Here is a 12,320-nt window from a genome sequence, read left to right as displayed (position 1 = left end):
AGGACCAAGCAGACATAAACACAGACCTTATATGGCGCATACAGATACAGAGGCCATGTTCTCATGGGGCAAATGCCAGTGGAAAATGGACAGGAAATGCTTTGTCCCTCTTCTTGGAATAGAAGAGCAGTAAATGATTGAATGAATATGTAATTCCCTTTATAGAAAATGTAACCTCATGAACTTTCTCTCTCTCCCTCTCTCTCTCTGCCTGCAGTTCAAAAGGATGCTGAACCGGGAGCTAAGTCACCTGTCTGAGATGAGTCGCTCTGGCAACCAAGTGTCCGAGTACATCTCCAACACCTTCCTAGGTGAGCACACTCACACACAAGCCAATTAACACTGATGGGTTTGACGCAAAAATGTGTGACTCCAACGATCCAGCGTCCGGGAACAAATACGGTCTGAATGTTCACAGAGGTTGCGAGGTCACCTAAAGCAGCGGAGGAAGTTCTCGTAAGTCTGCACCAATGCTCGCAAACCAGTCTGATCTGGTCTTGGGGAAGAGAGAGACAGAGTCCCCTCGCTCTGACTGCTGCAGAGAGATGAGGAGGAGAGGAGGGGAGGGGGGGGGGGGGGATTCAGGGAAGACTTCCCTCCGGAGAGATCAAGGCAGTGAGCAGGGGGAGAGGGGGAAATGTGTATGTGTGTGTGTGTGTCATCAGGTCCAGATAGACACTGCATTATTCATCAGGAGGACAGAAGTGTTTCCTTGTCTCGTAACAAGCCCAGCTGCAGTTCGTGACTCGTAGTCAGCCCAGTTCAGCTCGTCCTGCACACAGCCAGACACTCTGCCCCTCAGCTCCTCCACCTTCACATCCAGCCGGGCGATGGTGGAGACACAAGACCTTTCCCTAACAATAGCATAGGTGCAGTGGAAGCGATTTCTGCGTGACAGAGCTGCTCGGGGGAGACAAACACCAGCAAACACAGAGCTCATCTTTGAAGCTCGGCGGTTTTGGTTGTCATCTGCATTGCAGCTCACACCTGTCAGGTGCACAGAGATCCTTTTGTTCCTGTGCTTTGTGGAGAAGGCAGCTGAGATATTCTCTGTCTCTCTGCGGCGAATGTGGTGTACACCCAAACAGATCGAGACCGAGGGAGTCGTGCACTCACACACACTGTCAGCCGTGTGCAACATGTGAGAATCACACTCAGCCAGCAGACAGACTCGAATTCGCACGCTGCAAAAGAAAAAGAAAAAAACTCCTGCATATAAACAAGCGCCTCCTCTAAACAGTTCATCTTAATATGAACCAGTTTTCCTCAATTCTCTGGATTGTTATTACAAAACAGTTCAGTTTCTCAGAATGTACGGGTCACTGGAGCAGTTTGCACAACATCCCATCAGCACTGTATGTTGTAATGACATTTATCATAACTGTAGTGAAATTTTTTTGTATGTGATTACATTTTTTTTTTTAAATAACTGTCAGTTCAGCATCAATTTCTTGTCACGTGGGTGTGAGAGGTCAACGATCCCCTTGTGTTCACTTTGTTTACTCAACACGTAAACGAAGGTAACTGAGAAAACCATTGTCTCAATCTTTCTTTCCCTTTTTCATTTTCTCCAGACAAGCAAAATGAGTTGGAGGTTCCATGTCCAGTACCAAAGTCCAGGGAGAGGAAGCGGAGGCAGGGTCAGCAGCAGCAGCAGCAGCAGCAGCAGCAGCAGCAGCAGCAGCAGCAGGGCGGGATGATGACTCACATCAGCGGGGTGAGGAAGGTCAGCCACACGCCCAGCATCTCGGGGAGCAGCTGCAATCGCTTCGGGGTCAAGACGGACCAGGAGGAGCTGCTGTCGAAGGTAGATAACTGATGACACAGCAGAAATAAAAAAGGCTTAAAATCCTCTGTTTCAGACACTTACAGTCGTCTTATGTATTCTCTCGAACAGGACCTGGAAGACATCAACAGATGGGGGCTGAATATCTTCAAAGTGGCCGAGCACTCCCACAACCGACCCCTCACATGCATCATGTACACCATCTTTCAGGTTAGAGTCCTGCCTCTGCATCCTCCTCATCTTCTACCCTTATGACAGAGAGAGCTTTTTAAGAAATAGTATAATCATTCACATCAGTGTGTACAGAATGTCAGTGTTACCACAGAAACATCTGCCGGATGGACACTAGCAGTTCAAATTGATTTTTAACTGTCCCTTGGCACAACAGAACATATTGTTCTCATTTTTTAGACTTTTCTGTAAATGCATGATTCCAAATTGGAAGAATATGCTTTAAAAATGAAATTTAAAGTCTGGTGAATAGATCTGCCGTGAGAGGCAGCAGTGACCAGTAAGGCATAACCAAGGTTTTTTTCTCATCGCATGCAGGAGCGAGACCTGATGAGGACGTTCCATATTCCAAAGGACACCTTTGTGACGTTTATGCTGACCCTGGAGGACCACTATCACTCCGACGTGGCGTACCACAACAGCCTGCACGCCGCCGACGTGGCCCAGTCCACGCACATCCTCCTGTCCACCCCTGCACTGGATGTAAGTGGCTTAAATGTATTATCTAAAAGTCTTAGACAACACTCTGCTCCGTTAGTAAAAATGCCCATGAGGATTTGCCCTACCTTCAGCAACAAATCACATTTCAAAATAGTTGTATTTACTTAATAGTTCAAACATGAGGCAACATTTTACGGTAGCACCACCGCCCACACATTCTTGGCTTGATTTATTGAGGTGACTGGCATTACTGTCACCAATACTGGCATGGCTCTGGAAATGCATTCTTCAGGATGACACATTGCCCGAACACTTCACCTTGTCTAGCCAGATTATTAACTGTGAAATCTAACCTCTGTTTTGTTATTCTTCTTCCTTCTCCTCAAACGCAGGCCGTCTTCACTGATCTGGAGATCCTGGCAGCCATTTTTGCCGCAGCCATTCACGACGTGGACCACCCTGGTGTGTCCAACCAGTTCCTCATCAACACCAGTAAGTCCTCCTTCACTGCCAGTCGTCAAGAACACTGTGTATTTAGTCTACACGGGCTAAATAGGCATAATAAATATTTGCATGATTTAGTGGGAAGTGTCTCCCTTGTGTCAGTGTGGGTTTTTAGGGGTTTTGAATTGGTAACCATAGCTACCTGACCTAAGTTTAAAAACTTTGTGCTCAATTTAATTTCTTCCTTCCTTCCATTTCCCCCTCCCTCGTCTCCCCTCAGACTCTGAGCTGGCTCTCATGTACAACGATGAGTCAGTGCTGGAGAACCACCACTTGGCCGTGGGCTTCAAGCTGCTGCAGGAAGACAACTGTGACATCTTCCAAAACCTCACCAAGAAGCAGAGGCAGACGCTGCGGAGAATGGTCATAGACATGGTGAGGAAACGTCTGCGCGCCCAGAAAACTATGTCTTCTTGGCTCCTTGTGTTGCTCCTTTCCTGAATCTTTTCTCTGTGTCTTCCTGTCTTCTAGGTATTGGCGACCGACATGTCTAAGCACATGAGCCTGCTGGCCGATCTGAAGACAATGGTGGAGACCAAGAAGGTGACGAGCTCCGGGGTCCTGCTGCTGGACAACTACACAGACAGGATGCAGGTAAGAGCCACTCATGTACACACACGCAACACTCTCATACATACCAGAGAAATACAAGATGATTAAATTGATTTTTTTTTTGCTGTAGGTTCTGCGGAACATGGTTCACTGTGCGGACCTGAGCAACCCGACCAAACCTCTGGATCTGTACCAGCAGTGGACGAACAGGATCATGGACGAGTTCTTCCACCAGGGAGACAGAGAGAGGGAGCGCGGGATGGAGATCAGCCCGATGTGTGACAAACACACAGCCTCAGTGGAGAGAACACAGGTAGAGAGCACACATCCACACACTTCCAATAGGAATTTAACATCGTGGTTGTTTTTCCTTCTTACTGACGTCATCTCTGTTTCTATTATCCAGGTTGGCTTCATCGACTACATCGTCCACCCTCTGTGGGAGACGTGGGCCGACCTGGTCCACCCGGACGCCCAGGACATCCTTGACATGCTTGAGGACAACAGGAACTGGTACCAAAGCATGATCCCCCAAAGCCCCTCCCCTCCCTTCTACACAGAAGGGAGCCCAGACGGGGAGGGGGAGGGGGGACCCGTGACGAGTAAATTTCAGTTTGAACTGACGCTGGACGACGAGGACGAGCAGGTGGGAGACGTGGAGGGCGGGATGATGGAGACGACCGACGGATGTGATAATCTGACACTCCAAAGCCATCCCTCCGATGACGATGGGGACTCCCCGGCGGAAACATAGCTGGACCGACGGGGTTCTTAGAGCGCAGCGTGATTTGCTGCTTCTGGTTAAATTCCTTTTATTGCAGTGGAGCAATCCTGCAATCGTGGCTCTTCAGGAGCTGCCTGGCTAAGGGGCTGACTAAATGTGGGGCACCCCTGCAAACGAGGCTTGGAAACCCTGTGGCAGTTTGATTTTGAGCCCTTGAAGGGAGCTGAACGAGCGCGGCCTCTGGTCTTTGGAAGAAAGGACTAACTGTGGGGCTGCAGAGGCTGAGTCTCGATCCTCACAGACAAATAAGACGACGTAGATGATATGAATCCGTGTACTGGGACAAGTGAGATTTCCAAAACTTGCACTTCAGGACACTTTTTATGTTCATTACGATTTCTTTTGCATCGTGTTCGAGACTGGATGCCACCTGGTGAAGTGTCCAACCAAAACTACTGGTCAGCAAGTTATTTGTTACCAATTAGTTTTTTCTAACACAAAGTTGTGTGCCTTTTTTTTTCTTTTTACAGCCGTGTCTTTTTGTACATGTTTTTATAATTTATTGAACACAATCATGTAGCTGTAAAATGTGTCCAAATTTTCTACAATAAGGACATCTTTGTCTCACACAGTCTTCCTAATGTTCTGGCAATATTATAAGCTTCTCACAAAAGCGTCGAGTGAAGGTGTTTCTAAAAAATCTGTTGACTTCCCAGCACAATTTGCACTCTGTGGCAAGAGGAAGAGAGGGTGGAGGGCATCCGTCATTTACACAATCTATTTCTATCCAATAATACATGACATAAATAATTAAATTACTCATATTTCAGATTGATTTAAAAGTGTATTTTTGAGTCTTTAAACATGGAGAAACCAAATTGCAAAGATCCTGTACAGAAAGTGTAAAACAAAGCACTTGGATGAATTCACTTCCGCGTCTGAGCAGTGTGATCCCATGCTTTCAACGCCCAAATCAGAAGTCAAATTCATCCGTGTGATTTCCCGTTGTTAAATGAAAATAATCGGTCAAAAAAAGGTTAATTACCCAGTGAAATTTAACCAAAAATATCTCATATAAAATTCCATAACCTTATATTGTATCGTGCTGAGCTATATTCCAGTGTGTTTCCTCATTTTATCAGCTCTCACACATACACACAGCTGTTTACTGAATCACATCCTCGTGAATACACTTTACACCGTATCTGGTTCTGAACTTTGAATGACTGTAAGACTGTGTGCACATTTAAACAGACACCTGTCAGTGACATGATAACTGTATCTTGTAGTTATTATTATTATTATTATTATTATTATTGTTATTCCAGCACTTTGACTATGACGACAGTTCCGCAGCTGGTTGCTGATCTGTCCAACACTACCTTAAAGGTACCACATTGTAAGGGCGCAGCCTTCAGAATAATGGGGAGTGAGTGAGTGTGTGAGTGAGTGTGTGTGTGAGTGAGTGGTTACACAGTTGCACAATCTTGTTGCACCCAGCTGTGCTGTGCTGACCCTTCAGCTGTTTGTAACAGTGTATTTATTACCTTTTCTCCTTGTACCTGATGATATTGATATTGATCGATAATATTCACTGTATATTTGTTATTATTTATATGCACTACCACGCGTCAAATCCACAGTTTGACTGAAACTCATCTGGTGGTTCTGATTCGTTGTATTAAGCAAAGCTACTTTGCTACAAAGACCAAAAACATGGAGTCATACAGTTCAGTTTTTTGGTTTTTTTTTTTTTTAGGAGTCTGAAATGTTTGGTTTGAGATTCCAGCCAGAGACGTTTGTACAGTCTGAAGCAACAACACCTCACGAGAGGTGCAGAGGAAGCTCTTTGTCTTTTGTTCCTGGCGGATCATGAAGAATGATAATCTACAGTATTTGCTGCAGTATGTTGTGTACGGTGACGGGTCATTGTACAGCTTTAAGAATATTTGCTGAAATATATGACATTGTTTCAAATGTATTTTTTCAGTGTTTTCCTCACGATATATGGTAAAACGGTGTATGTTGTGCTCAACAAATGTTTTCTATCAGATTATTAAAATGGGCATGTATTACAGAACGCTGTGGTCTGGAGTTTTTACTGGAGAACATCAACAAACCGGTGATGAGTTTGTTATCGTATGAGTTTTTTTCATATGAAGTTAAAATGAGTCATAAAACGACCGAGCTACTGTAAATGTCACGACCTCAGGGCAGCCAGGTGTTTTTCCCCAGCAGCAGTGAACAACACTCTTTAAAATGATTCCTCTGAGCCACATTCAAAAACTCGATGGCGCGATTACAATATACCCACAGATGTGGTTTTGTTCACGTCATAGTTCCAGTTTTGCAACTCTTCAGGGGAAAACCAGGTGGAGATGACCGAGGGAGGAAAACCTGATTCATTCACTTCCCTCGCTGTGACACCAGTGACTTCTCCTCCCTCTGAAACCAGCCGAGCGCTGCTGGACACAGAGCCAGCAGAGTAAACAGGAAGGGGAGAGATAGTGCTGCTATGTGCCGGGCCCTCAGGGCATTCACTCTCCCATAGCCGCGAGCACCTTGACCCGCTGATAAGCATCTGGAATACGTGATCAGCAGGAGGGCACGCTGAGCAGAATTAGCATGGAGGCAGAGATGAGTGCTGCAGATTTCAGGGACTGACTTACTGCCACAAAACAGAAGAGGGAGGACTGGAGACATTTCCCGATGTAATCTCACCGTTGTGTTTCTGTGTAAACTCAGTAAGCTTTGTGTGGGTTTCTATAGGGCTGATAAACCCTGATAAACTTTTTATAATTAGATAATTAGTTTCCCGCTCAGCTCCTGACACACAGAGCTGCTTGTCAGGAAGTCAATTACATCATCTGGTCCGGGTTAAACGACACTCATCACTTAGCTATGAAAATGACATGGTAGGAAAACATAGACAGGACTCTTGGATCAGGGCTGGGAAAGTTTCACCTAGATTCTTCCTGACACAATTCAAAGTATGCAAATGGGGAAGTACCACATGTTTGATACATAATTAATGTATCACTGGATATATTGTTTGAGACATTGGACTGTTTACTCTGCAGTTTATGGATACCTGAATGGCAACAGGAAACCTGAATCCTCCTCCTCTTCCTTTCAGCAGAAATGAGGGAACTGTTTATGGTAAACACGGGCACAGACAGGGACTAGTGTTTTCCATGGAGGTGGTCCACAGTGCCAGAGCAATGGGCAGTTTGTTTTTGAAACTCTAACACAAGTCTTGTGGTGTGTTGGATGACGTCAGCAGGGTGAGGGCGGACTTCCCCCAGCCCCGGCAGCACCGTCTGTGAACCGCCTGAGTTCAGGCTGAGCCCGAGGCTCTCACTGCTGCTGTCCAGCTGACAGCCACTCAGCCACCTCTCTCCACTCTACCCAGCCAGGCCCTGAGAGGCCCCGGGCCCGGGGCCAAGGCAAGAGAGGAAGAGAACCACTTCCAGAGAAACAAACCTTCTCTCTCCATATCCACTTTATAAAAACAAATGTCTTCCTGGAGTTTCTCCTGGCCAGCTGCTGTTTGTTTTTAGTCAGGTTGACAGTAAGGACTGAAGTCAACTGGGCCGTCGGTGAGAGGAATACAGGCTAACATGGGGCATTCCAGGATAATTCAATGGAGGTCAGAGTAGCTGAGAAAGGCGGGTGAGGAAGTGAGCTGAGAAATGATTAATCTGGAAAAGATCAGATGAGGCAGTTAGTTCCTCTAAGACCTCTGTGGTTTTTGTGTATGTGTGTGTGTGTGTGTATTCCTTGTGTTTCCGTGGGGCCATGAATGCGGCATCAGGACAATAACAGGATGCATCCTTCCCAGAAAATGTCACAAATCACTGAGTTATCGAACACGGCGGCAGCCATCATAGATATGGCAGAGCTTCTCCCAGCGTGGCTTCGCCTTTTGCGTGCAACTGTCTTACATATCTCCGTATATACAGAATATGTACGGCAGCAGTTCTATAATATGCAGACAGAAAGAGCTAATTCACGTGAAATGCCCAGAAAATAAGGAGGAAACCGAGTTTTTGTGACCTTTCAATGAGGTAAAGTGGGATTATGCATGCAGGTTAATACCAAGTTGGAAAGACTGAATAATATTACGCAGATATGTGGAGTTCAGACATTTGATGGTAATTTGGAGCGATATTTGCATTAATCTTGCGATCTCGAATTCTTCATTTAAAAAGAATACGCTGGTGTTGGCTGATTCAAAACAAGTGGGTCCTTGAACATCAGCCCATGTGTAGAGGACTTGCCTGTGTCAAATCACATTGAATCACAATGTGTTTAAGGACATGGCAACAGCCTGACATTTGTGCTGATTCCTGTGGGCTCTTTACCCAGCATGCAACCTGCTCAGGAATTGTTTGTACTTGGAAGGGAGCACCCCTGTGGGGATGCAGTGGCACACAAGAGCACACTGTCATCTTTGTTTGTCAGACTAAAAAAAGAGAGAGGAAAACAAACACACCCCTGGTATCTTAAAGATGACATGCTACTCGCACACACACACACACACACACACACACACACACACACACACACACACACAGTGAATATTGTGTAGCAGAGTGGGCCAACATCTGACACCTGAAGATTGAGGGAACTCCTGTCGGGTGGAGCACATCTGCAGTGGTGAGGTGGAATTGTAGATACTGTTTGTACATGCACAGGCACACAACCGAAGTCCAAACATCAGGTTTGGTCTTGTACCATTGTAGCAGCAGAGATAACCAGCTTCTCTGTGGAATTTGGTTCCACACAAGATAAAGGTCTACTGTAAACCAGATCATGTTTCGTCCACATGCCCTTCTCTTGATTTCGCCATGATCAATAGTTGTCCCTGTTTGACACAGAGGCAAAGACAGAGCGAGAGGGGAGAGAGCGAGAGGGGAGAAAGGGGGGAGAAAGGGGGGAGAGCATGCTGTGTCAAAGCGAGCGAGTGCGTGGGAGGAGACTCAACGTGCACTGCACAGTCTGCGGTAAAGGAGGAGAAACACAGAGAGAGCGAGAGAAAGAAATGTGAGGCCTACACGATGTGAAAATATCAAATATGTCACATCTATAGGGGTGAGATAAACAGAGACTTCTTGCTACCAGGAAATGTAAACTCCTGACATTCTATCAAAGGTCGTGTCGAAGTTTTAGATCCAAATCTCTCCCTCAACCTTCAGAGTTTAATGTCGCTCTCACAAAAAAATGAATTTCCTCTTTACTGAATAAAAAATCCGTGAAAACCAAACAAGATTCTGTAGCTTGTGTACTGATTTTAAACGCCAGACAAAGTATTAGTAAATAATAAATCAGTCAATTCAATGTTATAATATTCACAAATCACAGTTTGGCTCATAGGGTTTAACAGGTGCCACATCCTCTGCTTTAAACCCTTGACTAGAGTGAGGAAAAACAAAATGCAGAAACCTCAGGGAGAGTCACAAGTGAGAGATTCCTCTCTTAGGAAGGACAAGAGATGTTACGTGCAACAGAGCACGTCAACAAAATATAAATATTAACAACATTCATGAGAAAAGACAGAGTCTAACATAAATGTAGAGGTGTTTTCATGTTTAAATACTGTAGTTTTTGACTGATTACCTGCCTAAGTTAACAACATGTGGCACTGCTGACCCAATTGTTTTGTCTTACAGTAAACGCAGCGCTATCATTACAATAACAAGTGTGTCTCCGATAGTATGAACAACAAAGCTGCACACGTTTGCCTGGAAATATGCCGATCCTGCGTTTGAGACCTACACTGTCACAAAGTCAGCTTCTTGTTTTCAAATCGTGCTGAAACTGTCATTTTTCTTGTCATCACAAAAGAGAAGAGATTAGTCAGAGGCCTATTCTTGTTGTGTTTGTGGATTCCAGTAAGGATCTGAGAGCGTCACCGTCTAGCGAGCTCTGACCCAGCTTCCTCTGTGCCCACTGGGCTGCACTGTATCACGGGAGCGATAAGGCCGCAGCGTCCGCCCCCCCCCTTCACCCTGACCGAGGCAGACAGCAGCTCACCCCACCCCCCCTCCCCAGACGCTGCCCTCCATGTCAGCATCAGGCTTCTCAGAACACATAGGGCCTGTTGCTCCTGTGTGGAACCCGATGGAGGATGCAGATAAGGGAGGCTGTTGTGACTGGGGCTGTCTCAAAGCAAAATAAGATCATGATCAGATAGCTCTTTGTGAGTAAGGCTGGTGTTTGTGCACCTGTGTGTCACCATGTGTGGAATGTGGGCACAGTGAGAGCTGTAAACAGGCCTATAGTGAATAATACACAGCGGTGGAAAACTACTCACGTCCCTTATGCAGGTAAAAGTACAAACAACAAAATAAAAACACTGTGTCCCTTAGTTACGTAAAGGTAGAGCGGTGTTATCAGCTGATTGTAAGAGTAAAACAATCAACTGGCCTCTGTGACTGATTTAATAAAACAACTGGACAATAAAACAATATAATAATTATATATAATATCATTTTAATCTATTGTCATAATACGATTCAATATGTATGTATGGATTGTGTAAACACAGTGAGGAGGTATAACACGTAATTGATCCACCTATATTAACATACATTATTACACTCTCAGTGACTGGTGCAAATGGTGGATATCAAGGTGGTGCTACAGTTTAAACTACTTCATTCACACATATAGTGGTTTTCAACCCGGAGGTCAGATCGTGAGGTGATTAACTGGGTTGGTCACAGATTTATATGACATTTTCACGTTTGCTCTAATCCAGTGATGGTCGACAATATAACCCTGTGAAATACACTCGTCACTTTGGTTTTACACTTTCATCCTCACACTCTTAATGCACATAGAATTGTATTTGATTTCTTAAAATGTATTTATATATGAGCTCTATTTTATTTAGATTTAATTTCTTTTCTTTTTTTTTATGACATTGCTCATATTGCTGAGGTGACCTGTCATTCTCATTCAACCCAAGTCATGTCAACCCCAGGCCCTCGGCCTCGGAACGGCCTACCTGAGGAGATAAGGCTCGCAGAGTCAGTGACTTCTTTTTAATCGCTTCTTAAAACCCATTTTTAAAGACTTGCTTTCATGTGATGTTGTATTTTTTCTTTTCACCTTTTATTTTAATTGTCATATTGCTGCTTTTATGTGTTCAAGTTTTCACGTGACACAGCTCTATATTTATCCATTTAATTTGAACCCTCCACCTAAACGTGGTTGTCTGGCCTCCTTGCCACATTGCATCCTGCGTATTTCTATTATATTTACTTTTCTTGCTTTGCTGTCAGGGAACTTTGTAAACTCTGTTTTTTAAAAGTGCTATATAAATAAAGTTTATTTTTATTATTATTATTATTATTATTATTATTTTATTTATTTATTTTTAATTATTTTTAAATTACTTATAAAGCTTGACACTTGTAACCGGGAAATGCAAAATTATAAAGTGATGTCCTTTTATGTTCAAGATGTCAAATTGCACTTGAATCAAGTATATGAGCTTCCTCTGTATCAAAAACAGACAATCAAGCTCAGACAGAAAAGCGGCGACAGTATCTAAACGGTGTCTGTGTGTTACACTTGATGTCGACTGACATGTGAATGTAGGTGGAGGGTCTCGCTGTGAGCCAAGGGGCAGTGTAGCAGACGGGGCCTACGTGCGGTTCAGCATGCCACCAGAGATGCCATGCCTTGTCTCCACTCTACCATGTCCGTCTCATTAGAGGCCTGGAAGCAGCAGCAGCAGCGGGGGCCACTCTTCCTGTCGCTCCCTTCTCCTCCTCCACAGTTTCAGTGGTTTGGAAAACAAAACCCTCTCATGAGAGAGTTCAGAGAGTGAACTTTTGCTCTGCTGTGCTATTAGCAGGTGCATGGAAAAAGTAGTATCAGTGGGGGCAAATGTGAGATCTCTATTTACTTTGAAGTCACGCTCACACAGGGGCCCTGAGGCAAGCACGTGTTATCAATACTCTTTCTCTGCATGACGCTCAGATATCGGTGACGGCACACATGGTACACCTATATACCATGTAGGCCAGAGGTTGGTTTTAAGAGTTCATTTACGTATATTGACAGGAGAAT

The 12,320-nt window shown here is 44.7% G+C and overlaps 1 protein-coding gene across 5 annotated transcripts in view; it reads left to right on the top strand.

The window, feature by feature from the left end:
* The window catches only part of LOC117778038 (cAMP-specific 3',5'-cyclic phosphodiesterase 4B-like), a 51,423-nt gene extending 45,105 nt beyond the window's left edge, over positions 1–6,318 (top strand). For 3 of the 5 annotated variants that reach the window (XM_034613242.1, XM_034613243.1, XM_034613244.1), the window contains 9 exons: positions 218–311; positions 1,575–1,807; positions 1,898–1,996; positions 2,336–2,500; positions 2,851–2,950; positions 3,183–3,337; positions 3,434–3,556; positions 3,645–3,827; positions 3,921–6,318. In XM_034613242.1, coding sequence (XP_034469133.1) covers positions 218–311; positions 1,575–1,807; positions 1,898–1,996; positions 2,336–2,500; positions 2,851–2,950; positions 3,183–3,337; positions 3,434–3,556; positions 3,645–3,827; positions 3,921–4,268 — 1,500 coding nt within the window. In that variant the 3' untranslated portion in view covers positions 4,269–6,318. The remainder of the gene's footprint in view (positions 1–217; positions 312–1,574; positions 1,808–1,897; positions 1,997–2,335; positions 2,501–2,850; positions 2,951–3,182; positions 3,338–3,433; positions 3,557–3,644; positions 3,828–3,920) is intronic. The other 2 variants (XM_034613240.1, XM_034613241.1) reach the window with 1 other exon arrangement.
* The last annotated feature ends 6,002 nt before the right edge of the window (positions 6,319–12,320 follow it).

Source organism: Hippoglossus hippoglossus, chromosome 17, assembly GCF_009819705.1.
Source record: "Hippoglossus hippoglossus isolate fHipHip1 chromosome 17, fHipHip1.pri, whole genome shotgun sequence".
NCBI classification, from domain to species: Eukaryota; Metazoa; Chordata; class Actinopteri; order Pleuronectiformes; family Pleuronectidae; genus Hippoglossus; species Hippoglossus hippoglossus.
This window is presented reverse-complemented; position numbering and strand designations above follow the sequence as displayed.